Here is a 27,913-nt window from a genome sequence, read left to right on the forward strand (position 1 = left end):
AGGGTGGCCTGATCTAGGCAGTGTTTTCATATTTTTTTCACTATTTCAGCTCCAAGATATGTTCAGTTCCTTTAAGATGGTCTTATACTCTTCCCCAGATTTGTGCTTCTCCATTACCATTGCCTTGACTTGTCCTGAATGCTCTTTCATTTTCATTTGGTTTAGTCTGTTGAAAATCTACCATACTGTTGGACTTTACAAAGAGTGGCGGTATTTATTCTTATGAATTCATTGAAAACCAATAATCCTCCAATCTTCTACATTAACAAACTGGGTGAGTTGGTTAGGTAATATATAGCATTGCATCTGAAGAAAGTTAACATAGTTACAAAGGGAATTAATGTTTTTTTTCAGCCTCACAAACTTGGTTTTTAATTTTTAGTTAATTGTTGATGCGTTTTGGAAATTTTCTTTTGATTTGACATGTTACACAATGTTTTGCAGATTAGTTCAAAAATCCTACTTCAATATATTTTTAATTTAGAAAATGAGACAGTAAAATGTGAAAATAGTTGTGGGGGCTGAATACTTTATCAAGGCACTGTATATACTTTATAGTAAGTGAATACCACAATTAAAGCTTTTTTGTATAGAACAATTTTATTCCATTTATTATTTGCTTTAATATTGTGTGGAAAGATTTATGTAATTGGTCAAGTGGGCTTCCCCGCAACCATCTTCCCTTTTAATGTGAAAACAGTATACTGCATGTAAAGAGCATCTGCATAAAAGTCAAATTATCGGCTTTGAAAGTGATAACATTCTTACCCAATTCAAGACACATCACGGAGGTCTGGGCATTATTCAGGCCAATACTTTGCACCCAAATAATGATGTTGAATGACTACACATCAAACCATTTACAGCATCATTACCAACTTGCTATTTATCTCAACCTTAGAACATAGTAAAGGCCTTTTGGCCCACAGAGATGTGCTGATCTTTTAACCTACTCTAAAATCAATCTAATTCTTCTCTCTCAACTACAGTACTAAGTAAAAAGTCAGGCACGTGTAAATAAAAATAGAAAAGATGTTTTCAAAAAAATAATGAAGTTTCTAATATCAAAAAAAATTATAAAGAGCAATAAACAAGTAGAAAAAAACACTAGATCAAATCAATATTCAGTGTGGCCACCCATTGCTTTTAAAACTGTGTCAAATCTCATAGATACACAGCCATGCAGTTTTATAAGAAAATCAGCTGGTTGAGAAAACGTGGCAAGTTGCCACATTTTCACTTTCACTTGCCACAATTCTTCTGCAGACTTTGGCTGTCTCCCTTGCTCCTGTCTCTCCAGGTAATCCTAAACAGCCCTGATGACGTTGAGATCAGGGTTCTATGGAGACCATACCATTTGTTGCAGAATTCTTTCATTCTTTTTTTCACTGCAGTTGGTTCTTTATAACCTTGGTCGTGTGACTGGGATCAATGTCCTGCTGCAGAGTGAAGAAGGGGCCGATCAGAAGCCTCCCTGATAGTATTGTGTGATGGATAAAAATCTGCTTGTACTCAGCATTGATGATTCCATTAGTTCTGACCAGATCACCAACTCCATTTATAAAAATGCAGCCCTAAGCTTGCAGGGAACCTCCGCCATGCCTCACTGTTGGCTGCAGACACTTATTCACATAGCACTCTTCAACTCTTCTTTGGACAAACTGCCTCCTGTTTGGGCAAAAAACTTCAAAATTTGATTTCTCAGTTCATAGCACTTGCTGCTATTGTTCAGCACCCCAGTCCTTGTGCTTTTGTGCAAAGATGAGTCTCTCAGCTGTATTTCCAATTTGGAGGACTAGATTTTTGGCAACAACTCTTCCACGAAGACCACTTCTGACAAGCCTTCTCCGGACTGTAGAGGGGTGTACTTGGTTTCCAGTGGTTTCTGAGAGTTCAGAGCTGACAGCAGTGCTGGGCTTCTTCTGATTTAATCGGGACACCAGTTTGATGTTCTCTCACCTGCTGCACACAGTTTCCTTGGCCGACCACTGCATTTCTGGTTCCTCAAACTTGCCAGTTTCTTTATGTTTCTTCAGAAGAATTTGGACAGCACATTTTGCAATTTCTGTCTGCCATGAAATTTCTGCTTGTGAGGAAAAATCATTTGCCGATGCAGGATGACCACCTTGTGCATGTTGTTATGCTCACTCTTGCCGTAGTGCAAGAATTGATGATTTGGAGGTTAAGCTGTCACATCTGCCACACGCCCACATTTTAGTTTGGTTGTCCTTCACCCAGCTCCTCTACATCCACTTTTGTTTTAATTAATCAGTTTAGTTCATTCAACTTACTATGCCATTGATCATTAGCATCTATTTGTTATCTTTGTTTAATCATGCACTGGGCTGTATACGTACAAAGTAACCAAGTTTTAAATTTGAAAAGTGGTTTATTACTCAATATGTTACTTTCTTTAACATCAACAAAAATTTCTCTGTAATATTGAATTTTTTTGGAAAATGCATGTTTAGAACTCTAAAATTTGCTCTTCTCTACTGATACACTACTGCAGAAGACAAAAAATATCTAAAACAAAATATATATATAAACATCTAGTGACCTAAGACTTTTGCAGAGTGCTGTAAGCCCTCCATTTTTCTATCATCTATGTGTCTAAGAGTCTCTTCAATGTCCCTAAGGTATCCACCTTTATCACCATCCCCGCAGTGCGTTCGATACACCCACCACTGTGTAAAAAAAAAACTACTTCCTATACTTTCCTCCAACCACCTTAAAATAATACCCCTCATATTAGCCATTTCCACTCTGGAAAAAGTCATTCGCTATCTACTCTACCTATGCCTCTTACCACCTTATACACCTCAATCAAGTAACCTCTCAGCATCTGCTCCAATGGGAAAAGCCCTAGCTCGCTCAACCTTTCCTCAAAAGACACGCTCTCTAATCCAGGCAACATTCTGGTAAATCTCCTCTGCACCCTCACTAAAGCTTCCACAGCCTTCCTACGATGAGGCAACTGGAAAGAAACACAATACTTCAAGTGTGGTCTACCAGTTCAAAGGTACAATTTAATGTTCTGTAGAGTTGTAACATTACCTCATGGCTCTTCAACTCAATCCCTCAATTACTGAAGGCCAACACACCATATGCCTTCTTAATCACCCTACCAACTTTGAGGGACTATGAACATGGATCCCAAGATGTTAGTAAGTTCATTAAAGGCTAGCATCTATTAAATGCATTTCAACGTTAAAGAGTAACTGGCCATAAAGCACATAAGATGCCTTTACATGTAAGCAGCTTTACATTTGCAAGCTTATTTCTATCTTCAAGTAATTCAGTAGAAGGGAAATCATGCCAAAAAGCATCATAGCGGGCTAGCATCACTGCACAGAAATGTTTTGTGATCAACAGAAGACAATATTTACATGGAATAGACCATTTATTCCAATGTTTACGTATTCGACCATCAATGTTAGTCTTGGTTTCCAAGTAGCTGTAAGACAAAGTGCATGTGCAATCACTGGGTGAGATCTATCTATGCAGGGAAACAAGTCCAATCACATACACAGGTATATCAAATCGAATGTAATAAAATTTTTATCAAGGGAGCAAAAAGATCCAACTGCATTATAAGCTGTTTGCAAGGAGTAAGAAAATTAATTAAAAAATGAAACTATAATAGATTAATTCTCAGGAAAACCATAATCCCAATTACTTTTAGCATCAGTCCTGATACAGATGGTGATGGAAGATAATGGATCTCACTCTAGAATACCAAGTACAAAAATATTTCTGATACTCAATACATGCACTAGAAAGGAATTAATAAAATAACATACATGCACCCTTTGACTGACTCAGTATTTGAACAGCATTATAACACGTTTCAGCAGTATTTGAAGAGTTATGAACATGAAGATTCCAGATTATATGGTTAGCGTAGCAATTAGTGCTATCTCTTTACAGTGCCAGCAATCACGAATCAGGGTTTGATTCCTCCCGCTGTCTGTTAGGAGCCTGAATGTTCTCCCATGTACTGCTTGGGTTCCCTTTGGGTACTCTGGTTTCCTCCAAAATTCCAAAGATGTATGGTTAGACTTTAGTAAATTGTGGGCATGCTATGTTGGCGCAGGAAGCCTGACAATACTTGTAGGCTGCCCCTTGCACATCCATGCACTGTGTTGGATGCTGACACAAAACAACGCATTTCACTGCATGTTTCGAAGTATAAATGACAAATAAAGCTAATCTTTAAAATAAAATTAATTACTATTTATTAAACTGAATGCAACTTTTTAGACCAGCTCTTCTGGAAAGCTGACATCAAAATCAGTGTATATTTACACAACATAATCAAAAATTGTGATGTAAATACTTTCTCTTAAGGTTATCAGACAGTCAGGTTTTGCATGGAACCTACAGTATGAACAAAGACCTTTTGGGCTTAATTGCCAATGCTGACACGTGTCATGTGACTCATCTCTCATCCCTCTATCAGGATACCGTTCTATTCTTTCCCTTGCAGATTGCTTACCTAACATCCACAAAATATATGACTTCTATCATTGAAGCAAAACACTGTACCATAACAGACTGCATACCTTTCGTGCAATTGGTTCCTGACTCTCTGTCAGTCCATACCAACTGACCAGCTTATTCCAGCCTTCTGTGGGCACCAGTATGTAATCCAGCTCATCTATGAGATGCTCTTTTAGGGCCTGTGAATCACCATCTATAATAGAACAAATGCAGAAACACAAATCTCAGAAAGGTCAAAGTCAGATATATTCTAATCTGCTCATTCAGAAATGCAACACAGTAAAATCATCAATAAAGCTAGAATTGGGTCTATTTAATAATATTTACATAAAGTTTTGCACCTGCTTTGCGTCTTATGAGACAATGTTCGCTATATCCATAAGGTGGAGGAATTGGACTTGTTCAATAGCTCTACCAAAGAGAAAGAACAGGTATGGTGGGCTGAATGGCCAGTTTCTAAACTGTATTAACTCTATCATTCTATACAAACAGTTCTTTGCATCCTAGTAAATTTGAAACTAAACACACTAGTGTTTACTTTACTGCTTCTAAGCATACAGTTATAAGTTTTGTAATTGCTTTCAATAATGTAAAATTTGCATTAAACCTATATCATTTCTCTGAGGATAAATTATAATCAAATGTGAAAAATTAAACATATATAATAAGCAAATCACTAAGCACATTCATTCTGCCTAAAAATATCCAACTATTTGCCTTCCCTATGTGTAAATAACTTTGCCATAGGTGGCCCCAAATTCAGACGCGAAAGGAGGAAGGTTGGACACGGGACCAGCAACCCCATCCCATAAAAACACAGAGCTACAGAAATGCCAACAGAAGCTCCAGTGACCTCACTCCGGGAGAGGAAGGATACACCAAGAAGTTACGCTACACCTGGACACAACATGAAAGACTGGGACAGGACAGAGGACTCTGGCAAGCTACTGTCGGCGGCCTATCGCCCAGTTGGGATGATGGGTTGAAGTATGTATGTGTAAATATCTTCTGGGTGTTACTCCATTTACCTAATAGGCTGCACTGCATGATATTTCATGAAAGTTTGTAACCTTGTACTTTTAAAAGGGTTTTATCTCATGGTGCTTTAGCTTTGGAACTCGGGGGGGGGGGGTGGAGGGAGGTGGGATGGAATTTGTGCACAGACACCACCACTTTCTAAAGAAGTCCATTTCGTGCATATACCAACTATTCAGCAAATTTTTACCCAGGTATGCCTGCAGGAATCCATCTCTTCACCTCTAGGGAACAGTGGAGATTCATTCCAGACCAACACACAAAATGATGGAGAAACTCAGGTCAGGCAGCATCTATGGAGAGGAATAAACAGACAATGAAGGGTATCAGCCCGAAGTGTCCACTGTTTATTCTTCTCCATTGATGCTGCCTGACCTGCTGAGTTCCTCCAGCATTTTGTGTGTGTTGCTCTGGATTTCCAGCATCTGCAGAATCTCTTGGTAAGATTCATTCCAAGTCCCACTTCTAAAGCTTTCCTCCCAGCCTCCTAATTTTGCATGGTTTTACATTCTGCATCAATTCTTATTTTTGCATTTCTCCCCAAATAGTTCATTCTAGTCAACAATCATACATTGATTTTCTTCCTCTGGTATGAAAAGACATTAAACTAGACACCTTTGCACAATCTCTGAAGGAAACTTGATTTTAATGTCTATTTGGAAGCATTTCAGTTGAAATAAAAAGTTGTACTTCATTTTCACTGCAATCTTTTCATACTAAATATATTACTATGTAATACTACATCCTGGCTTTATTTCTAATTTATCTCTCAATGATTGCAAGATAGGAAATGAAGCAGCCAATGTGCACATAGTCAGCTCCCACAAATAGTACACTTACAGTACACATAACTTGTTTTATTGACAATGACTTAATAATAAGAAAGATTTATTTTAAATAATCCACTAACCCACCTCTCCACACCCCCATCACCTCTACTTTATCTTTTTCTATCAGTCACCTTATGTATAGATACTCCTGTACCTAGTGTTACTTTATGTACATACAGTCAATGTACATAAAAGCTGTCTTATGTATTTATATTTATTGTGCTTTTTAAATTATTATCTTGTTCTTTATCTAATAGAATTTCTTTTGTGCTACATCAGATCTGGAGTCACCATTACCTGCATTTCATTCTCCTGTGTTGGAAATGACATTAAATAATCTTGAAAATATTTTTTTCAGTTGTCTTGCCAGAAAGCAAGTACTGCACTGCAGAGTACCACATGGCAGCAACATACTATTGGGCTAGAACAATATGATGAACAATTGAAGCTTAACATGACTGAACATGCCAGCTGATGATGCTCTATGACAGGGCTTGGCAAGTGAAAACCAGCTTAATTTTATTTGTTTTTCACCTTTTCATGTGACTGAACAAATGACTAAGTTAAATAGGTGTGCTTCACGTAATTTGACTGAAGGTACACATTTAACAATGGAACTACCACACCTTTCCACAAAAGCAAACACAACTACGCCGACACTAACGAATGCGGCATACTAGTTGGTGAAAGTAAGCCAAAGGTCTCATTCCGTTTCAACCACATTCAGGTAATTAGGACTGGAGCCAATGCTGCCGTCATCTCTGTTCAATAATGAGCATAAATTTAGGCCCAAAGAGATTTCAGGTTGTTGCATTTGCAAATTGAGGAAAATGCATTAAAGATGACCAAAAGCAGAGAACAATAATTGCAGATAACAATTGATCAGATTAATAATATCATTGGTGCCCAGTTCATCAGCTCAGGTAGGTCAGCCTAATATTTAAACTTTTCAGTGCACGGCAAATATTATTTTTGAATTATCTTTGGCAGAGCTAATTGAACAGTATTTATCCAGATCTGTTTTTAAACCCTTCTATATATCACTATGTATCTTGAAGACATATTGGCTAGCAACTACACAGCAGTCTTTTATGGTGTTGCTTTTATTACAAAGTAAACAAATTATCAAGTTATTAATGCAATGATTTTTTGCATTTAAAAAAAAACAAGTAGCCAAACCTTTCAGGAGCCCAGAATTGTCAATAGGACCAGGATACACATTTTGATCTCCCATCTGGTATTTGTCCCAGCTATCAAAACCAACATATTTCTTCCACTGCTTAAACCAGCGGCTATCCACCAGATACCTGTGATGATAAATGAGAGCTGTGTTAAAAGAACGCTGATAGCATAAGTAAGAAAACTGAAAAGGAAAGGGATTTACAAATTGGATTACATAGATAATAATCAAAGCTTTGATTAATAAGCAACTGCACCTTAGGTAAACAAGTAATGTTAAGGTATCCAGATGACTTAGTGACATGAACCAGCTTGGAACTGAAGATAAGATTAGAAAGGACCCAGGCTCATGTAGGTTGGAATTACCAGTTTGGAGGACAAAAATCAACCTTGGCCAATGCTCCTTGTTTGCTTAAAAATACACATGAATGATAGAAAAAGAGGAACCAAAACAGCAAATACTGGAATCACTCAGCAGGTCAAGCAACTGGGGAGAGATATCATCTGCACTTCAGGTCAAGGTTTCATCATTAGATTTGGAGAAGTGAGCTAACATGGGGAGGAAAAGGGAGGGTGGAAAGGATAGAGAAGAGATACAAACCAAGAGAGTGATAATTATTAATAATAACTTTAAAAACCAGATGAAGACTGGAAAGAAAACAGAAAAACAAAAAAAACTGAAGGTATACCCCTATCTGTGGAAATCAAGGAGAAAAAAAAGTTATCTAAAACTGTTAAATTCAGACATTAAGTTCCAATGCCTTAAAACATGCCCAGGCAGAAGATAAGGTGCTGTTTCCCTGAGCTGATATTGGGCATTGTTGGAGCAACATAGGAGAATGAAGAAAGGCCTTTATTCTGCTCGAGTGAAAGTGGTAAGGAGAATTAAAGTGATGATTTGAAGCTCATGATGGCCCTTGTGGAATGCAAAGCAGTCACTCAATCTACATTTGGTTTCTCCCATGTTGAGGAGACCATATCATGAGTACCAAATTCAACACAAAAACTTATCTTAAAACAACCAATGACTTAACAACTGACTACAATCACTCCGACCACAATTTGGACAAGGCTTCAGGGAAATACTGACCACCCACGCTACATGCTCCACAATTCTATTCCCAGCATAGATCGAGTTCAGGTGAAGGGAAAAGTGGTGAAAAAAAAAAATCGATCTTTGGAAAAGTTCAAAAGAAAGTACTACAGAGCGGTGTGCACCATGCTTCAGGTTTGAAGTTACTGTGCTGTTCAAGCGAAATATACCTTTGCTCTGTGTCCAGAATTTGATATGTTGACTAGCCTTTGAACATCTGGCACTTTCATTAGATACAAAAAGGGGTAGGAAATAAATTCCAATAGGGCATGCTGAATAATTACTTACCACTATTTCATTTTTTTCCCCCGTGTCCAATTGACAAAATTTGTTGGTATCAGTAATTGGAGATAGTTCACTTAGGCTATGAACACAAGGAGATGCCATTTTGTATTTCTTCTTCGCAGATGTGCCCAGGAAGTTCTTTTGCATCACTTCCTGTTTTGGGAACAACCAAAAAGAGCTATGGAATTTACTGAATTTTAACTGCTTTTAAATTCATGTACAACTGAATAGAAATCTTTTACAAAAGTATAAATTAACAATCTGTAAGAAGTGAGATAAAGGGAGTTCCTGGGCACAGCTCTGAACAAGAAAGGCAAAAAATACCATCACCTCAATTCCATTTCCCACCTTTCTACAAACAGTTGAGTAAGCCACATGCATTGTCCAGAAATATTCTCCTGAGTTGGACTCAGAATACATCTGATTATCCGAAGTGAATTGAGCAAAATCTGCTCAACACTCATTTTCCTCCAACATCTCAAACCCCAGAATCAAACAAATGCAGAAAAAGCAGAAAATAACAAATTTCAAAATCTCTTCATTTGCTTCATCATCTTAAAGCATTTTTAAATCTGAACAATCTGTCCTCCCTTATGTCCTTTGTCTTTCAGTTTATTCACATCTTTATAGTTCCAGTTTTTGTCTTAAAACAGAAATTTTTTAGAAAAGAAATCAGAAATTTAGTTTCAGTAAGCTGCCTGGAACAAACATTTCCGAATGCAGCTACTTGGTTGAGTATTATGCAAGATTTTATTTGTTTAACTGACATTAACAAAATATGCTCATATAGTCATACTTTATTGATCCCGGGGGAAATTGGTTTTCGTTACAGTTGCTCCATAAATAATAAATAGTAATAAAACCATAAATAGTTAAATAGTAATATGTAAATTATGCCAGTAAATTATGAAATAAGTCCAGGACCAGCCTATTGGCTCAGGGTGTCTGACTCTCCAAGGGAGGAGTTGTAAAGTTTGATGGCCACAGGCAGGAATGACTTCCTATGACGCTCAGTGCTACATCTCGGTGGAATGAGAGCAGTGTGCACCATGAAGAATGCAGAAGACAGAACATAACTTCCGATATAAAAATTATCTGCATAGTCAAACACTTGCAAGTGACAACTAAACCAATGCAAAAAGCACCTATCTGCAAAGTTGGCTCAAAATTAAGAAACTCTATGGCATTCCAAACTTTTATTTGTGTGTATATATATGTATGTGTGTGTGTGTGTGTGTGTGTGTGTATGTATATATATATATATATATATATATATATATACACACACACACACACACACATATATATCAAGACATTTTAGCCAATTATTGATTTGCAAACTTTTAAGAAATCTCTACACAATTTTCAAGTGAAATTTAGAAATGTTAATGAAGAGCTTATTAACAAATAATTAGAAACCTCATTTTAAAATTACAGATACACATGCATCAGTAAAGATGAAAGCACTGAGAATATCAGAGATCCCAAAAAATATGTTTAATTTCTAAAAGGTCTAGTGTGAGCACCACATTGATTTATTACTGAATGTTCTGGGGTGAATTCCAACACCTTAACTTACCCTCTTCCTCCACCTACATGCTTCAAATATTTAATCAGATTTGCATCAGAGATGCAAACAATGATGTATGACTCAACAATTCCTGTAGCAAAGTCTTTGGTGCTCCAATAATCCCCGGATATGACAACTTGTATGGCTTTTGATGAAGTGAAAAGTCTCAATGTGTTTCCCCAAACTAAATTTAGTACAAAGTTGCACAAGCAGTATAGAGGGAATATAGGCAAACTGCTTCTAAACCCGTGTGTTTAAAGGCAAGGAATACTCAGAAACAGACCGAGAACATAATTTAAAGGGATCATCAGCAAGTTGCTTCTAACCTGTGTGTTATAAAGTAAGAAATACTGAGAAACAGAAGGGGAAACAAACAAACAAACTCAGGTTCTAAGGAGCAGAAGAATTGGTTGCCAATGGTGGAGAAGCATCCAGAAGCATTCAGGGTGTAGATCTAGAGGTGATGGTGGAGAGGGCGAATGGGCTTGTCATGGAGGAACTTAACAGCTGCTGTTTAGAATAGAAACAAAATAGATTCACAGAACCAAAGACAACAGATGAACTAGCCCGTGAAAATTAAGATGTCCTCAAATTTATGATGGCTAGGAGAGAATATTAGAAAAATACTCTCATCTTAATTTTTATTTCAATGTACGTATGCAAAGATAATTTAATTATAGGGAACATTCATTTATCCTGTAACCAATTTAAACTGATGAAACTTCACCAATCTATTGTTAACCAGAGGAAAAGTTCTACAGATCAATTTGTAGCCTTCTCCAAAATAATTGCCTGAAAACAGTGAACTAACAAAATTTCTATATTTATAAAATGCCAGTGATAAAAGGGTATTCCACAAATCTATGCTTTGTATATGAAATGTTGATAAATGCTTAAATAGATTTGCAAGCACTGTTCCCTCTAAGCCGCACGGGTGTATGGCCGCGCAGTAACTGAAATGCTCAAGGCATATAGCCTTTCTCTGCAACTGTAACACTGTATTCTGCTTTCTGTTATTTCTTTTGTACTACCTCAATGCACTGATATGATGAAATGATCTGTACGGATGACACGCAAAACAAAGTTTATAACTGCATGGAAAAACTTCCATTTTGCATGTCATCCATACAGATTATTTATTTACTAAATTATCATCTAATCTAAGAAATTCTACCTATACTGCTGCTTGTGAAAATATATCTTGGACTTTAAAAAAAAAATGTACTTTTTTCCAAAATTCTTATATTTTAGCTTCATCAAATGTTCCAAAGTTACTTCCTGCATAGAAATGAATAAACATATTTCTTAGAAAATGATGTGGTTTGATGCAAGAATTCTTCAATAGGGTTGGCTCTTCAGCCAGCTTGATGTTACTAGATATCAGGGATCAAGTCACATGAATTTGCAAACAGCTTTCAAGGTCATTACTTCACCAGTAAATCCAGGCATTTTCCATGACAGAATCCATAAACAGTATGTTTCTTGACCTATTCCTGGTCTCAAACCTTCTCATATGCATTTCATATACAACTTACATTTACATGGAATTATTGAGTTGCATAATTCACCTGCAGGCTTCTGCATTCTGCATCTTCTCAAAGAGGGAATGCAGTCTCTTCTCAATTCATCTTACCTAATGCATGACTTCACACAATATTCTCTTTTTCTCCATCTGTTACCAGTCTAAATCAGTGAGGTATTTTACAGCTTTGATTGTCTAAACGCTTCCACTAATGTTGTCAGCAAAGCTCAAGCCCAAGGTCAGCACACCCAGCTGCCAATATAATACTCTACATCGGCAAATTCTATGGAAATAGAGGTTCACTTTTCACTAGTCAATGAAGTCCGACACTTTAACCTTTTCCTAGTATTTATTATTTAGAGACACTGCGTAGAACAGTCCCTACCGGCCCAGTGAGATGCACCACGCAGCAACCCACCTATTTAACACAGGGCAATTTACAATGACCAATTAACCTACTAACCAGTATGTGTTGAACTGTGGAAGGAAACTGAGCACTTGGAGGTAACCCACGTGGTCATGGGGTGAACGTACATTCTCCTTATAAATGGTACCAGAATTGAACTCCTGACGCCCAAGCTGTAATAGTGTTGCACTACCTGCTATGCTGCCTTGTTGTCTTGTGAATACCTTTGAATCATTGTGCCTACCTTTATCTATCTCTAGTGACAAGATTCTGCTGTGCTCTTTATAGAACAAGCTCTATAAACCATGTCAAATTAGAATTTCTGTCCACATATTAAGTTCTTCAGAGGGAAACAGTTTTTAAAGTTAATTCACAATTACTATTGGCTTGCCTTAAAGTCATTTATTTTTTTCTTGGGAGAAAAAAAAATCCAGGTATACCTCCAGAGTTTACTATTTTCTTCTCAAAACCATGCTACTCTTATAGTAGTATGCAAGACTGAAAATGAAAATTGAAACCAGTCAGACTAAGACAAGGGGATTAAACTGAAACTAGAAAATCTATTTCCAGAATTTTCTGCTTTTGCTTTATATTAAAACTAGGTAACAGTAAAAGTATGATCAATATCAAGAGGTGTCTCATCACAGAGAAGACAGACAAAATATGGACAGAAGTTCCAAGAGAGCTCGAGAATTATTTTGGAACTAATGATGTGATGGGAGACAGCAGGATGTAAACAGATTAGTCAACAGATTAACTAAATGGATCAAATGATCACCTTATTCCTTATTTACTATCTAGTGAAAGAAGATCTGACAGCCACTACAAAACCCTTAGAACAAATGAATTAAAAGAAACATTAACTTGCAATATTACAACAGTTAAAGAATATGCATCATATTCCTCTAAGTGAAGAAACTGGATGCTTTAACCAAGTATCAATGCACAGAGGCTTGTGCTCACATTCATATGTTTACACTTGCTCAGATTGCATCTTTATGGTATGGTCTGCAATAGTTAAAAATTCAAAACAAGTGCAACGTCTACCTGGGAAAGCAGAGCAGGCAAACATCATCTCCATACCTAACCAGATTGAAGAATTTTTACCACAGCGTGTGGAAAATTAAGCTATGAAGTGAAAATTAGATATGTTAATTTAATGCTGAACACTGTGAGAAAGATGGACGGGGTTGGTATAATAAAGTATGTAATAAAGTATAATAAAGATGATAACATTTCTGGCAATTAAGATATGAAGAAGTGAAATTCTGCAAATACAAAAGTTAGTTCTCTGTGCCAGAGGTTGTATATTCATAACTCCATCTCAATAGGTTTCAAAAATTTACTTTTTCTGGTATCTATCCTTCAAGTGATGCGTACTTTATTCCATTGCAGGTTTCACGGCCAAGTTTTTTTGAGAAATACCAAAGTAACACTGATATTCTAGAGTAGCAGCTCAACACAAAATACAACCTCCTTTTCAATATTTAGCTGCCAATATGCAGACACTGGAAAGTTGTATAGTTAGCGCTTTCAAAACAAGTATCAGTATATTCCCTTGAAAATGGTATTAAATTGAGATGGTACCAGCTTGCAAAACATAGTGAATCTTTAAACAAAGCCCTGATAACAGATAATTCCTCTACCTTAGCAGTTTCACTTATGAAAGGTAGCAAGCAGAATCAGATCCTTAAGCACCTAAAAAAATGGCAAAAGAGGCATATTAGCATCCTGTCATTTCACTGTGCAGGGGGCGATATAGAAGTATTGCTGTAAAACAAGGGACCCAACCATTTTTATGCCATGGACCCCGACAATTAATCGAGGGGTCTGTGGACCCCACGTTATAGTATAAAGTAAAATTAATGAAAAATATAATTAGAATTAATCATTTATAGTTCTAGACCTATGTTTAAGTAGCATACTTGACTGCCGTGCCCATTAACATCTCCCAATAACCTTGATTTAGTTTGTGTGAATGAACACAATCAATAAATTGGTTCATTTAAAAAAAGCTTAACAGTCTAGTTCCCTGTTTTTCATGAAACACCTGCTACCCAATCTAGCTCCATTTCCTAACAAAATATAGAGGAATATATAGCTCTTAGTTTGACTAATGGACTAACCATGGGTTAATTTCCTCGCTACATTACAAATGAAGTAATAAAATATATATTTTCCCTTCTTTACTTGTTCTTGCCTTGCTTCTGATGTCGCCATGTGTTTCTATCAAATTGTAACCATAGAAGGAAATACCTTTCGACACTTAATGTCAAGGAATCATGGTGGAACAAACTCTAAATAAAATTCAAACACCATCACAAATTCAGGAATCAGGAACATTAAGATAACATTGTTGACTGGTTATCTGTTCTCTGCTAAGTGTGCCTTTATTTATAGCAAGATGCAATGGCCTTAACTGCAATGCCCAAGGTTGCGACATATTGCTATAAACTGTAGTTCAGAGCAAAATGTGGGGCACAATGAAGACAATGAATAACGTGTCAGAATTATAAGATGTGTTAAGTGCTAGACCTCTGTAATGAAGATTGGAGCAAATTAAATATATCACTATTGGTTGCCTATAATTTCTTATATCACCTTCTCAAATAACATAAATAGAAAAAACACTACTTTGCGTCACATTTATCTGAAAGTCAAACAATGTACAGCCATGCCAATATTGCTAAAATGAAAAAAGAAAATGCTGCAAACACATGGCAAATCAAGCCTCAGTGTTTCCAGAACACAAGAGATTCTGCAGATGCTGAAAACCTAGAGTAACATAAATGCTGGAGGAACTCAGCAAGTCAGGCAGCGTCTATGAAGAGGAATAAACAGTCAACATATCGGACTGAGACTCTTCATCAGGACTGTCATTCATGCCACAACATGCCTCAGTCATTCATGCCGCTCAGTCCTCGGGCTGTCATAGCCCAAAATATTGACTTTTTCTTCATTTCCATTGATACTACCTGACCTGATGAGTTCCTCTAGCATTTTGTACGTGTCACTTTGGATTTCCAGCATGATTTTTGTTTATCATTTCCGACTCAGCAATTTTCTGATTTCCAATATTGCCAAGTGTTACTCGAGAAGACACCACTTGGTTTGCATGTACCTTCACTTTCTGCAGTGATGATTCCTAGTTATTCAAAATACAAAACATTTACTTTGCACAATTTTCCACCACTTTAAAACGAAACTTTATGTCATTCAAATGCTTTAATCAATAGGGAAGTTTTTAACAATGAAGTTACTTTTTTTAAAATCACCATTTAGTCACATTATTGGAGATGATGGTCATGGGCAAAGGCTGTGCAAACCAATCATCACTCTGAGCAGGAAATTTTAACACATCTGAAAACTGCGCTGTACTTTAAATGTCTTTTCTTGTAATATGCATACTATGAATATTTAGAATGAAAATTGAAAATAATCATACTTTTGATTGTATTTATTAAATGAAGGAAATAATGGAATAAAGTAGAACCAAGAGTATATTTTACGTTTCGTAAACTTTTTCTTGTCTGTCTTTATTACAAATCCATTGTTTGTAAACATTGTCCAGATTAATTTCACATTCAAATGAAATATACATCTTAATCCTCACTGAATCATCCAAAGGTTCCACTTCAAGTCTGTTTCTGGATTCAGGTTTGATTGAATTCATAAAGCTGAGGTTCACCACTATAAGTTTGAAATGTTCCAACGATATCGACAAGAATTGACAGTTCTTCAAATTCTTTGTTTCTGAGCGGTGCATGCCTTAATTGAACCAGTCTTAACTTTCTCAGAAATGACAAATTAACACTACAGAAAAGAAAATTGCAGCTACGCAGCAACAGAGGTTATCTGTGCAGGAGCATACTCTGCTAGCCACTCTGCTAGAATCTTTTTACCTAAAAATGAATTACAGTACAGTAACTATTAAATGCAATCAAGATACTAGTTTTATGCTGCATGATTACTCAAACTGAACAAATGACTTGTTGACATTGAGCCAAAAAGGGCTGTTCACTAAGCTAACTCCTGGCTTTTCTTCAAACATGCCACGGGACCTTTAACTAGACTAAGTGCCAAAGAAATCAATTTAAATTCTTAATCAAAGATGGATAGCTCCAAAAAATGCCACAGGTGGCAGCCAACATCTTATACCAGACTGGAAAGGGAGCACAACACCTAAAACTATGCTACCAGCTAAACGTGACCATCACTAAGTCTTATGAAACTAGTTACAACATCGCACATATAGTGCATACATTCCTCTCATGCTTTCTATTTATATAACCTGAAAATATTCCACGAAAAGCAACATTACTGATAGCAAATCACATATGCATCAATTCATGAGGATTCATGCCTCTGAAATTAGGTTACCGAATTGTGCTTGTGCCAGGATTTCATGTTAAACTGTATAGTGTGTGTGTATATTGGTGGCATAAATGTTGTCATGGCAACATTTGCTCTTTTGTGACTGACTATTTGTATTAATTCTTCATTGCTGAATTTCAAGATTGTTGGATTGCTAACACAAGATGTCTCAAACCATATCTCACTGACCAATATGTGAACTAAAGGACACCACCAAGCTATAAATAGTATCGCCTGCTGTAAACTAGCAGTATTAAAGTGGAGTGGAATAGAATTGAAAATTCACCAGTTGGTTATGACGGAATACAAGTACTTTTTAAAAATAACACTTTTCGGGTAAAAAGATTCAGAATTTTGACCAAGCATTGAAGGAATGGTGACATTTTCAGAAACATGTACGTCTTAGCAGTGGTATCCCCACAAGCAGGCTGCATTTATTTATCCAGCTGATAGAAGTCACTGATCTGTGAGATAACGTCAGATGTCGGAGGCCATTTCATGATGCTGCACTTTATAGCTGTCCTGCTATAGTAGTGCAGGGAGTAAATACAAGGGTGGGGAAAGGGTACAAATTAATTGGGTTACTTTGCCATGGATGGCACTTTGGTCCTTGAGCTTTGTTCTTGTTACAGTCATCCAAAAAGTACTGTTGTACTTGCTGAAGGTTATCAAGAGGGGAGCCATTTACCACAAAGTTATCAGCTCTAACCTGCTTACACTTGTGGCTGATTCCATTAATGGCCAATGGTGATACCCTGGAAGATGATAGTGAGAATTTGGCAATGGTAATTATTGGCAAGGGGCAATGAACATACACCCTTATTTAAAGTACATCTACATTTCAGTATTACTTGCTGTTCAAATGTCATTCCAGTCTTGCACAAACCAATTAAATAGGCAGATTCGCTCCCAGTAAGAACAGACATTTGCCAATACTTTCCTGCCAATTTATCACCTTTTACAAAATTGAATTTTACAAACAACTTATCACAACTTCTCAGCTGCCATCCAACTTTGCAAAGTGTTCCACTGCTTCTACCAGGCTAAATGGCACCAACCAATTCCATTCAATCCTGTCTGACTTGCAAGTATTTCAAACATTCCTGATTTTATTTCAAACCTCCAGTATTTGCAGTTTTGTCATATTCTTTGACTCCAAATATCCTCCTTTAATTCTGAGTCACTAAGGGTGGCACCATAGTCTAGCCGTTAGCACAATTGCTTTACAATGCAAGCAATCAGCTTTTGGGATTCGATTCCCACTGCTGTATGTAAGGAGTTTCCATTTGGGTTTCCTTCAGGTGTTCCGGTTTCCTCCCACATTCCAGTCAGGGTCAGAATGTTGTGGCATGCTACGCTGGCATCAGAAACATAGCAACAATTGCGGGCTACCCTTGCCGATTTGCTTTGATGCAAACGACACCTTTCATTGTATGTTTTGATGAACATGTGACAAATGAAGCTAATCTTTCTTTAAAAATAAATCTCTCCATTTGTCATTCACTATAGACAGCATTTCCCCCACAATGATGCAAATTCCCAGATCTTGTCAGTTCCTCTCAAAAAAATAAATCTTCAACATATCTTTTCAACAGTGACTTCAGCCTCAATTCCCAACGTTATGCTTGGGTGATGATGAAATAAATCTTTTGCTGGACATGTCAAATTTGCACGCAATGTCGACACAAATCCCGATTCTTTCAGTAAACCGATTACAGATTCCATTTTTCAAAGTCCAAAATAAATATCAAAGTACATGCATGTCACCAAATAGAACACTGAGATCACTTTCTTGCAGGCATATTCAATAAATCCAAAAACCATAGTAGAATCATTGAAAGATCACACCCAACAGGGTGGACAACCGGTGAGCAAAAGACAAACTGTAAATACAGAAAGAAAAAGGAGATAATAAATCAATAAGCAATAAATATTGAGGACACGTGATGAAGAGTCCTTGAAAGTGAGCCCATAAATTGTGGGAACAGTTCAATGATGGGACAAGTGAAATTGAGTGAAGTTATCCCCTTTGGTTCAAGAGCTTGATGATTCAGGGATAAAAACTGTTCCTGAACCTGGTGGTGTGAGCCTTGAGGCTCCTGTATCTTCTTCCTGATGCCAGCAGCTCCGTGTAGATGTGCTCAATGGTGGGAGGGCTTTACCCGCGATGGACTGGGCCGTGTCCACTACTTTTTGTAGGACTTTCTGTTCAAGGGCATTGGTGTTTCCATTCCAAGCTGTGATGCAGCCAGTCAATATACTCGCCACAAAACATCTATAGATGTTTGTCAAAATTTTAGAGGTCATGCCAGATCTTCACAAACTCCTTAGGAAGTAGAGGTGCTGTGTGCTTTCTTTGCAGTTGCACTTACATGCCGGGCCTAGGACAGGTCCTCTGAAATGATAACACCGAGGAATTTAAAACTGCTGACCCTCTCCACCTCTGATTCGAAGATTGTAATAAATGCTTTTGAGATCCTTGTTCTAATTCTGGTGCTGCGAAAGACAATGTAAGTGGAGGCTGTTGTACAAGCAGCACAGTAGTCACAGTTAAAGAACTTTCAGTTTGAGTGTTTTCTTCTGGTTCTTTAACATAGCAGAAATGAGTACATCACTTTCCACACAGATTATGTGTGAACAGTCTCAGATCCGTAAAGCAACTCAATAGCAGTACCTGATGGTGGCATGGTAACATAGCGGTTAGTGTAACATTAACACAGTATCAGCAATGCAGCTCAACTCCACTGCTGTCTGTAAGGAGTTTGTACATTCTCTTCATGGCCACGTGGGTCTCCTCTCACACTCCAAAAAAAAAATACAGGTTAGGGTTAAAAAGTTGTAGACATGCTATGGATCACCAGGAGCATGGTGACTTGTGCACTGCTCCCAGCACACCCTCCAACTGTACTGGTTGTTCACAGAAAGCCAAACAATTCACTGCATGCTTTGATGAACATGGGACAAATAAAGCTAAACTTTAATGGAATATATCTGATTTGCTGGTTAGATTGGCAGGCACCATGGTCAGCACCGGCAAGCTAGAAGATGATGGCACTGGTGAGACATGGTGACTCTTTGCAAGCAGCTAACAAAAGTAATAACAATTCTACCAAATGTACTTTTTCAGGACTACGATCTGCAGCCTGTAACTTCCCGCTGGAAGGTATGGTTTTGAACTGTCTGCACGACCTGGTGTTTTTGTGGTGTCCTGAAGGATTTGAGAATGCAGGTGCAGCTGTGGCCATTGCTGGAGTGGACTTGGGGCTGAAGTGAAACATCAGGCTGGATTGAAGCAGCGGACCCTGTGCCCGAGAGCGGGCAACCAACCGACGTTCGGTCGACTTAAATGCCAAGCCAGATTAAAAAGATTAAGGTGTTGAGACCAAGGGCGAAATGCAAGCTCACAATTCTATGAGGCTTGACCCGCCTCAGCGCTGCAATTCTATGAGGCTTGACCCGCCTCAGCGCTGCATCGGTTACACGGCTGTGGACTTGCTTTTGAGGATTCTGCAGTTCCATGTTCTGTGGATTGTTTTTTAATTGTTTGCATGATTTATTCTTTTGTTCTGCATACACTGGATGTTCCACTGTCTTTGTGGTGTGGGTTTTTTAGTGAATTCCATTGTTTCTTTGTTTTGTGGCTGCCTGCAAGACGACCAATCTTAAGGGTGTATATGGTAAACATACTTTGATAATACGTGTACTTTGAACTTGCAAACTACAATGTAAATTGAAACTGTGGCATTTCAGTCACTTTGATAATGTTGTCACGTTACTGAAGTATTCCTTTAAATCTCCTCACTTTGAATGTACAGAAATCATCCATTCAGAAAGAATGAATTGTCATTGGAGAGAGTCCAGAGGAGGTTCACAAGGATGATTCTAGAAAAGAAGGGTTAACATATGAGCAGCGTTTGGCAGCTTTGGGCCTGTACTCACTGGAACTTAGAGGAATGTGGGGGGATCTCATTGAAACCCACTGAATGTTGAAAGGACTAGATAAGGTGGATGTGGAGAGGATGTTTCCTATGTATCCAGAACTAGAGGGCACAGCCTCAAAATTGAGAGGCGACCTTTTAGAACAGAGATAAGGAGGAATTTTTTTTTTAGCCATTGAGTAGTGAATCTGTGGAATGCTCTGCCAGACTGTGCTGGAGTCCAAGTCCATGGGAGGTTGACAGTTTCCTGATTTGTCAGGGCATTAACGGATATGGCGAGAAGGCAGGTACATGGGGTTGAGTGGGATCCGGGATCAGCCATGACAGAATAGCAGAGCAGACTCAATGGGCTGAATGGTCTAATTCTGCTCCTATGTCTTATGTTCTAAATAAGAGATGACTGCCTAAACTGCAATAACATTATCAGAATATTCATTATGATCAACTCATTCTTAGTTCCAAGCCAAAATGCATGTGTGACAGAGTTAGCTTCTTTTCTATGCCTCATACCAAATCAGTGGCTTCAGAAGCCTTAGTAGTTCTCTGGTGGAGGCAAAGAGTCTCATGCCATATAGAGATGTAAGGATGTATAAAATCAAGAGGGGTATAGATAGTGTGAATATACATAGTGCTTTTCCCAGGGAAAGGGAACTGAAATCTAGAGGGCAAACACGAAGAATTCTGCAGATGCTGGAAATTCAAGTAACACACATCAAAGTTGCTGGTGAACGCCGCAGGCCAGGCAGCATTTCTAGGAAGAGGTCGACTGTACCTCTTCCTAGAGATGCTGCCTGGCCTGCGTTCACCAGCAACTTCGATGTGTGGTGCTTGAAATCCAGAGGGCATGGGTTTAAGATTTAAAAGAGACCTGACTGGCAACTTCTTCACAGAGAGGGTGATGGGTATGTGGAAAGGAAGTAGTTGAGGCAGGCACATTAACAACATTTAAAAGACATTTGGACAGGTACATGGGTGGGAGGAGTATTGGGCCAAAGGCAAATGGGAAGCTGGGCCGAAGGGCCTGTTTTCCATGCTGTATTTCTGACTCCATTTTAGTTTACATTATGTACAGTGGCAACTGAACCTAAACTGTCCTGATTCAAGTTGCTCAGTGAGTTATTTTTCACATCACTTCAAAATGACAACCACAACTTCGTCTGTATAACACTTGCCTCAGAGTTAAAATGCCATGGACGCGGCTTCGACTGCACAAAAATCTAGGGCAACGCTTGACTGCAAGCAACATCGTTAGCAAAGGCATCTCCGTACGAGTCAATGACATGGAGAGAGTTCACCCACTGCCCTTGCTAGTTCTTACATCAAACAACATAAAATACATTTCCTGCTTGGAACTTCCTTTCTGTGAGCAAGTTCCTTCTGACGGTCTGACAATGAAACAATGCGGGAGGGCAAGTTCAAATTAAAAATACAGGCTCTTTAGGATAATGGAATAAAAAAGGAAGTAATAACGGTATCAATTCTCAAAACTGAACAGATTACAGGAGTTGGTCACTCAACTCTGTGCACATCCAACTCGTTTCTTTTTCCCCTTTAGTAACCATCCAATTTATTGTTCAGTTGGATCGTTTAAACAGCCAATGTTGAAACAACGACGGAGCGACCCAAGAACCAGCGGGACCGACTGCTACTATCCCCGGCCCCACACAGCCAGTACTTGTCCCGGGGGGCGCCAGGGCCTATAGAGTGCCGGGATGGCGGTGGGTGCGGCCGCTGGGTTCCCCGCCCGCCCGGGCGCGGAGTAACCGCGGGGGGAGGGGGGAAGACCGGCCTGGAAGCCCCGGCAAGCGCTGCGCTCCGGTCTGAGGAGAACGGCCCGCCCGCTCAACGCCCGTCTCCTACCCGCCAACCACCCTCCGCAACTGCTCCGCTCCGCCCTCACCAGGTGTCCCCCTTCTTGAGCGGGGTCTTCATCAGCGCCGCCGTATCAGCGCGCTGCGTCTCCAGCTCGGCCACTCCACCTTCCGCCATGTTCGCCAGCAACCGGCTGGGGTATGCCGGGAGCCCGCGTCATGCCGCCCGCGCCAATGAGCGGGCAAGAGAACACCTTCTGCGGCTAGAGTGCTTCGCCCGCTGGAGGTCCAACGCACCTCCCAGCGCCTTCTCGCAGTTCAAGTTCACAGCGACCCTGCACGTTTGCCGGAAGACTTGTGATTGTATTCGCTTATTTTCAGCACTTGCGTTTTGCGGCCTTTTTAAAAAATGTAATGACTTACTTTGTTTGTGTTGTTTCTTGTGTAATTTACGATGTTTGTTAAGGTTTTTCTTGTGATTTTCGTGCATCTGCTGCTCTATGTCCCTGATCCTGCTCAGTGCTGCAAATAAGTTTTTCATTGCTCCCGTTCTTCCCCTCCGCCATCAGACTTCTGCGTGGTCCATGAACACTACCTCGGTATTCCTTTGCCTTTATTTTGTGTTTTTTTTTTGTGTTTGATTTGTACTGTTGCTGCAAAATAACAAATTTCACATTTTACGAGGCTCTGATAATAAACCTGACCGACGTGCACTTGTGCATCTGACAATAAACACGACTTTGAGTTGAACATCTTACAATTAAATGCCGGCTACATTACTTGCTCTGGAAGTTTACTGTTGTGTTGATCACCGTTCCCCCGAGCGCGAACAGCAAGACATCAGCTCTGCAAGACAAGCTTCCGGACAGTCTCCATAATTGCGGGAGACTGCATTCATGTTAACCGGCAGGACATTTTACTATACCCGAATTCCACCAACACGCCACTAGAGAAACCAACAGACACGGTTCTCTTATCTCCAGTGCTGATGGAGAGTCCGGTACGTCGACTGGACTCTTTTCCATAGATGCAGCCTGGCCTGCTGAGTTCCTCCAGCATTCTGTGTGTGCTGCCTGGATCTCCAGCAACTGCAGATTTTCTCTTGTTCGTGACGGTACCTATAACGCCGCCCACGCCATCAATGTGCTTCTCTGACCACATCTCCATTACTTTAATTCCAGCATACTGACCATGGAGAAACCGGACAAGCGGAGAGTGAGGCAATCTCTAGGCTTCAGGACTGTTTTGGCAGATGTTCAAAGAGGCCAGGAAGCCACAGGCCTTGAGGAATATGCCTCATCTGTTGCCAGCTACATCAGCGATTGTGCAGCTGACGTTGGTACCTCAGGAACCGTCATCCCTTTGCAATCAATAATTACACCATGGACGATCCCAAAGAGGTAGGTTGGGCATGGGGTTAGCCAACAGAAGCTCCAAAAGCATCGTCCATGGGAGAAGAAGGCCCAAGAAGATGGACGACACCTGAGGAAAGCTCACAAGACTGGCCCAGGACCGAGGGCTCTGGTGAGCTGCTGTCGGTGGCCTGTGCCCCAGTCGGGGTGACGAGGCTGAACTAAATGAACTACTTTTGCAATAAATGACTTCAGATTGGTTGTGTAACAGAATAACACCTATTGGACTATCCACCATTGATTAGCTAACCTTGCTGGAATAAAGAACATTGGGCATCAAACAATGCAACACAGGACGAGGTTGTTAGGCCCATGAGGTTTGACCTGAGCACACAGAATCGGGATCAGAATCTGGTTTATCATCACTGACATATGTTGTGAAATTAGTTTTTTGTGACAGCACTGCAGTGGAAGATATAAAAGTGTCTGTACATTACAAATTATAAAAGAGACTGATAGTGGCACACTTCACAAACTCCATTTCTCACTCACCAATATGCTTACTGATAGAACACCCCACGACAGATGCCACAGCATCTCTCGTGCACCTGACCCTGACACACCAAGACAACAAGGGTCACTGATGTCAGAATGCTGATTCTGCATTTCATTTTGGCATTCAGCACTATTGTGTCACTGACCTTGGTGAACAAACTCCTGCCCCTCTGTCTAAATACTCCACTGTGCAACTGGGTGTTGGACTTCCTAATAAACAGACCTCAGTCAGGATCACAACTGCTCCTCCCTCCCCATCATCCTCAACACGGGTCCCCACCAGGGCTGTGTGCGGAGCCCACTGCTGTACACTCAGCTCGCACATGCCTGCACAAACACACAAGCAATCACATTGTCAAGTTTGCCGACGACACGACAGTGGTGAGGCTCATCAGCAACGACAATGAGACAGCCTACAGAGAGAAGGTGGAGGAGCTCGAGTCCCGGTGCCAGGCAACACGAGCACTCCTGGGAGTATACATCACACACAACCTTACACAGTCTACACAATCAGGAAAGCTCACCAATGCCTTTACTTTCTGAGGAGACTGAAGAGAGCTGGACTTTGCACATCCGTACTCACGTCATTCTACAGATGTGCAGTAGAGAGTATCCTGACAGGCCGCATCACTGCCTGGTACGGACACTGCACTGTGGCTGACATGAACGCTCTACAATGGGTAGTCAAAACCGCCCAACTCATCACCAGCATCAGCCTTCCCACCACTGAGGACATATATATGCGAAGGTGCTGGGAAAACGCCAGTAACATCATGAAAGATCCAACCCAACCTCCTCATGGACTCTGACCCACTCCCATCAGGGAGGAGGCTACGTAACGTCCACACCAGGACCACCAGACTCAAAAACAGTTACTTTCCATAAGTGGGAAGGGCGATCAGACCATTGACCCCTCTACACCCTCAAACACCACTACTTTATCATTTCCTGTCAGTCACCTTACGCTCAGACACTCCTCTGCCTAGCATCACTTTATGGGCATACAATCAATATATAAGCTAACTTCTGTATTTATATTTCCTGTGATTTATTATTGTGTTCTTTATTTTATTGTGTTTTTTGTGCTGCATTGGACCCAGAGTAACAATTATTACAATCTCCTTCACACTTGTGTACTAAAAATGACATTAAGCAATCTTGAATCTTGGATGACCAAGTAGTGTATTAAATAGGGTAGACAGCCAAAATCTTTTCCCTGGGGTAGAAATGCCAAATTCTACAGAATATATATTTAGGGTGAGAGGGGGAAGCTTAAATGAATGGCAAGTTTTATTTTTACACAGAGGTACACAGATGGCGGCCTGGAGCAGGCTGCCAGCAGTCGTGGTAGAACCAGTTAGCAGAATGGTATTTAAGAGGCTTTTAGACAGATTCATGGATATGCAGGGAAAGGAGAATTATAGGTTATGTACAGGCAGAAAAGATCTAGTTTAATTCAAACGTCTTGGGTTAAAGGGCTGCCTACTGTGCTGTACAGTTCTGTATTCTACAGCCAGTGGGCACTGCAGGAGTGCACTTAACAAAGTGACCACAGGAGTGGGCCCTGACGTGGTCTTCTGCTGCTGCAGCCCATCCACATCAAGGTTCAACACGTAGTGTGTTCAGAGAAGCTCTCCTGCACACCACCGTTGTAATGCATGGTTATTAGAGTTCATGTCACCTTTCTGTCAGCTTGTTCAGTCTGTTCTGACCTCTCTCAATAACAAGGTGTTTTCGCCCACAGAACTACTGCTCACTGGATGTTTTTTTTTGTTTTCACACCATTCTCAGAGACTGATGTGTGTGAAAATCTCAGGCGATCAGCAGTTTCTGAGACACTCAAACCACCCTGGTATCCATAATCATTCTACAGTCAAAGTCACCCGATCACATTTCTTCCCCATTCTGATGTTCGGTCTGAACAACAACTGAACCTCTTGACCATGTCAGCATGCTTTTCTGCATTGAGTTGCTGCCACATGATTGGCTGACTAGGTATTTGCATAAACGAGTTGGTGTGCAGGTGTACTGCATAATGTGGCGGCTGAGTGTATTAGTGATGTTGGTGGAGGTAATGAGGAAACAGTGGATACCAGTTAATGGGGACACATTGGGACCAGCACAGTCTGGCCCAATTAGGCGTCTGTCCCAATTAGCCGAAGTTTCATGGAAATAGTTAAAAAGGCTTAAAAAAAAGCAAACTACCATTTAACTGAGTAACACATTATGTATTTAAATGAAATACGGAACGAATTAGAACACTACCATTGCTACTACAGTACTGAATGGTTTGTATTACTTTCTAATAGTTATCAATGGAGGAATTCATCCAGTGTATGCTGCCACGTATGGGCTGTCCAGGGAAGGGTGGCACTTCTGGTGAAGGGGCTTGTCATGTCCATTCCAGGGGGAGCTCACTCACCTTTGGTCCCCACTGGTCCAAGTAGCCGTTAACGTGCGACAGCGGCCATTTCCCCGTACACCGCTTCGACAGGTGGGCTAAACCAGGTGAGGATAGTGGCAGCCTCAGACTCCGGTGAAACAGGGACGTGGCTGTCTTTGCATGGTGGACTAGGCAGGTGAGATCTACAGTGAGATCCAATGGCCAAGAAGTGGTTCAGCAACGCTTTGTGGAGAATAAAAGTCTTGATAAGGCACAGGAGAAGTCATGGTCACCCACTGTAACTGAGGAGGACCTCAGTGTGTGAGGACTACTCATACCACTGGAACTGGACTTCCTAGCTCTGAGAGTGGGGCTGATCCAGTGCAACGGTTTTTCTACTTGAAAAACGCGCTGCACTGGATGTCCGTCTTGTCTGATGATTGATTATAAATGAACAATATCAGTGCTGCAATGCCTACTGAGGATAATGGACTGCTTTCATACAATGCTTATTACATCCTCCAAGTCTTCCTTTGCATTGTAGCATTCAAGATGATTGTCAGTACCTTCAAATTCTACGTAGTTCCTAACTTGTTGAACTCATTTCATTTTCCCTCCCGGCCATTTCTGGCATCTCCAAGACTGAATGCTTGAAACTGCAGTGAGCGAGGCCAGTCTAATTTGCCTTACAGCTTATTTCTCACCAAATCACTGCTTTTTAAACACAAACATATGCCACTGACGCAATTTAAAAACTGTTCACTCTGAGCATGGTGTAGTGTCGACCGGCCACATAACTGACACAACTGGCACTAGTTAGAAGCTGTTAAGCAACGGTCTCCTGTCCCAATTAAGTGGCATAGTGTCCCAAAAGTGAAACAAATCCCACCTATTTCCCTGATTAGCTTTTGTTCTTTAAGAGTTGTCCCAAGTATGCGGCTTTCCCTGATTTACTGATGGACCAATTAACCAGAATCCACTACTTTTTAAAATGTGTTCCTTATTCTTGCTGAGCAGCAGAATTGAAGAAACTCTCAAGATAAAAATTCCTTACTGATATGCCCTGCTCCCACTTCA

At 39.9% G+C, this 27,913-nt stretch overlaps 1 protein-coding gene across 12 annotated transcripts in view; it reads right to left on the reverse strand.

Annotated features, from left to right (window-relative positions):
- Positions 1–22,733, reverse strand: part of LOC140202828 (ubiquitin carboxyl-terminal hydrolase 15-like) — a 112,999-nt gene extending 90,266 nt beyond the window's left edge. For 9 of the 12 annotated variants that reach the window (XR_011887199.1, XR_011887198.1, XR_011887197.1 and 6 more), the window contains exons 1-3: positions 22,636–22,733; positions 7,548–7,675; positions 4,566–4,696 (exon numbers count right to left, since the gene is read on the reverse strand). Coding sequence is in view for 6 of the 12 variants with exons in the window: in XM_072268249.1 (XP_072124350.1) it covers positions 4,566–4,696; positions 7,548–7,675; positions 22,636–22,724 (348 nt within the window). In the remaining 6 variants the exon portion in view is untranslated. Of the gene's footprint in view, positions 1–3,386; positions 3,458–4,565; positions 4,697–4,844; positions 4,882–7,547; positions 7,676–8,928; positions 9,079–22,635 lie in introns of those variants that run through there. The other 3 variants (XM_072268250.1, XM_072268254.1, XM_072268251.1) reach the window with 3 other exon arrangements.
- Positions 22,734–27,913: the final 5,180 nt, after the last annotated feature.

The sequence above is a fragment of the Mobula birostris genome, chromosome 9 (assembly GCF_030028105.1).
Source record: "Mobula birostris isolate sMobBir1 chromosome 9, sMobBir1.hap1, whole genome shotgun sequence".
Taxonomy (NCBI): Eukaryota; Metazoa; Chordata; class Chondrichthyes; order Myliobatiformes; family Myliobatidae; genus Mobula; species Mobula birostris.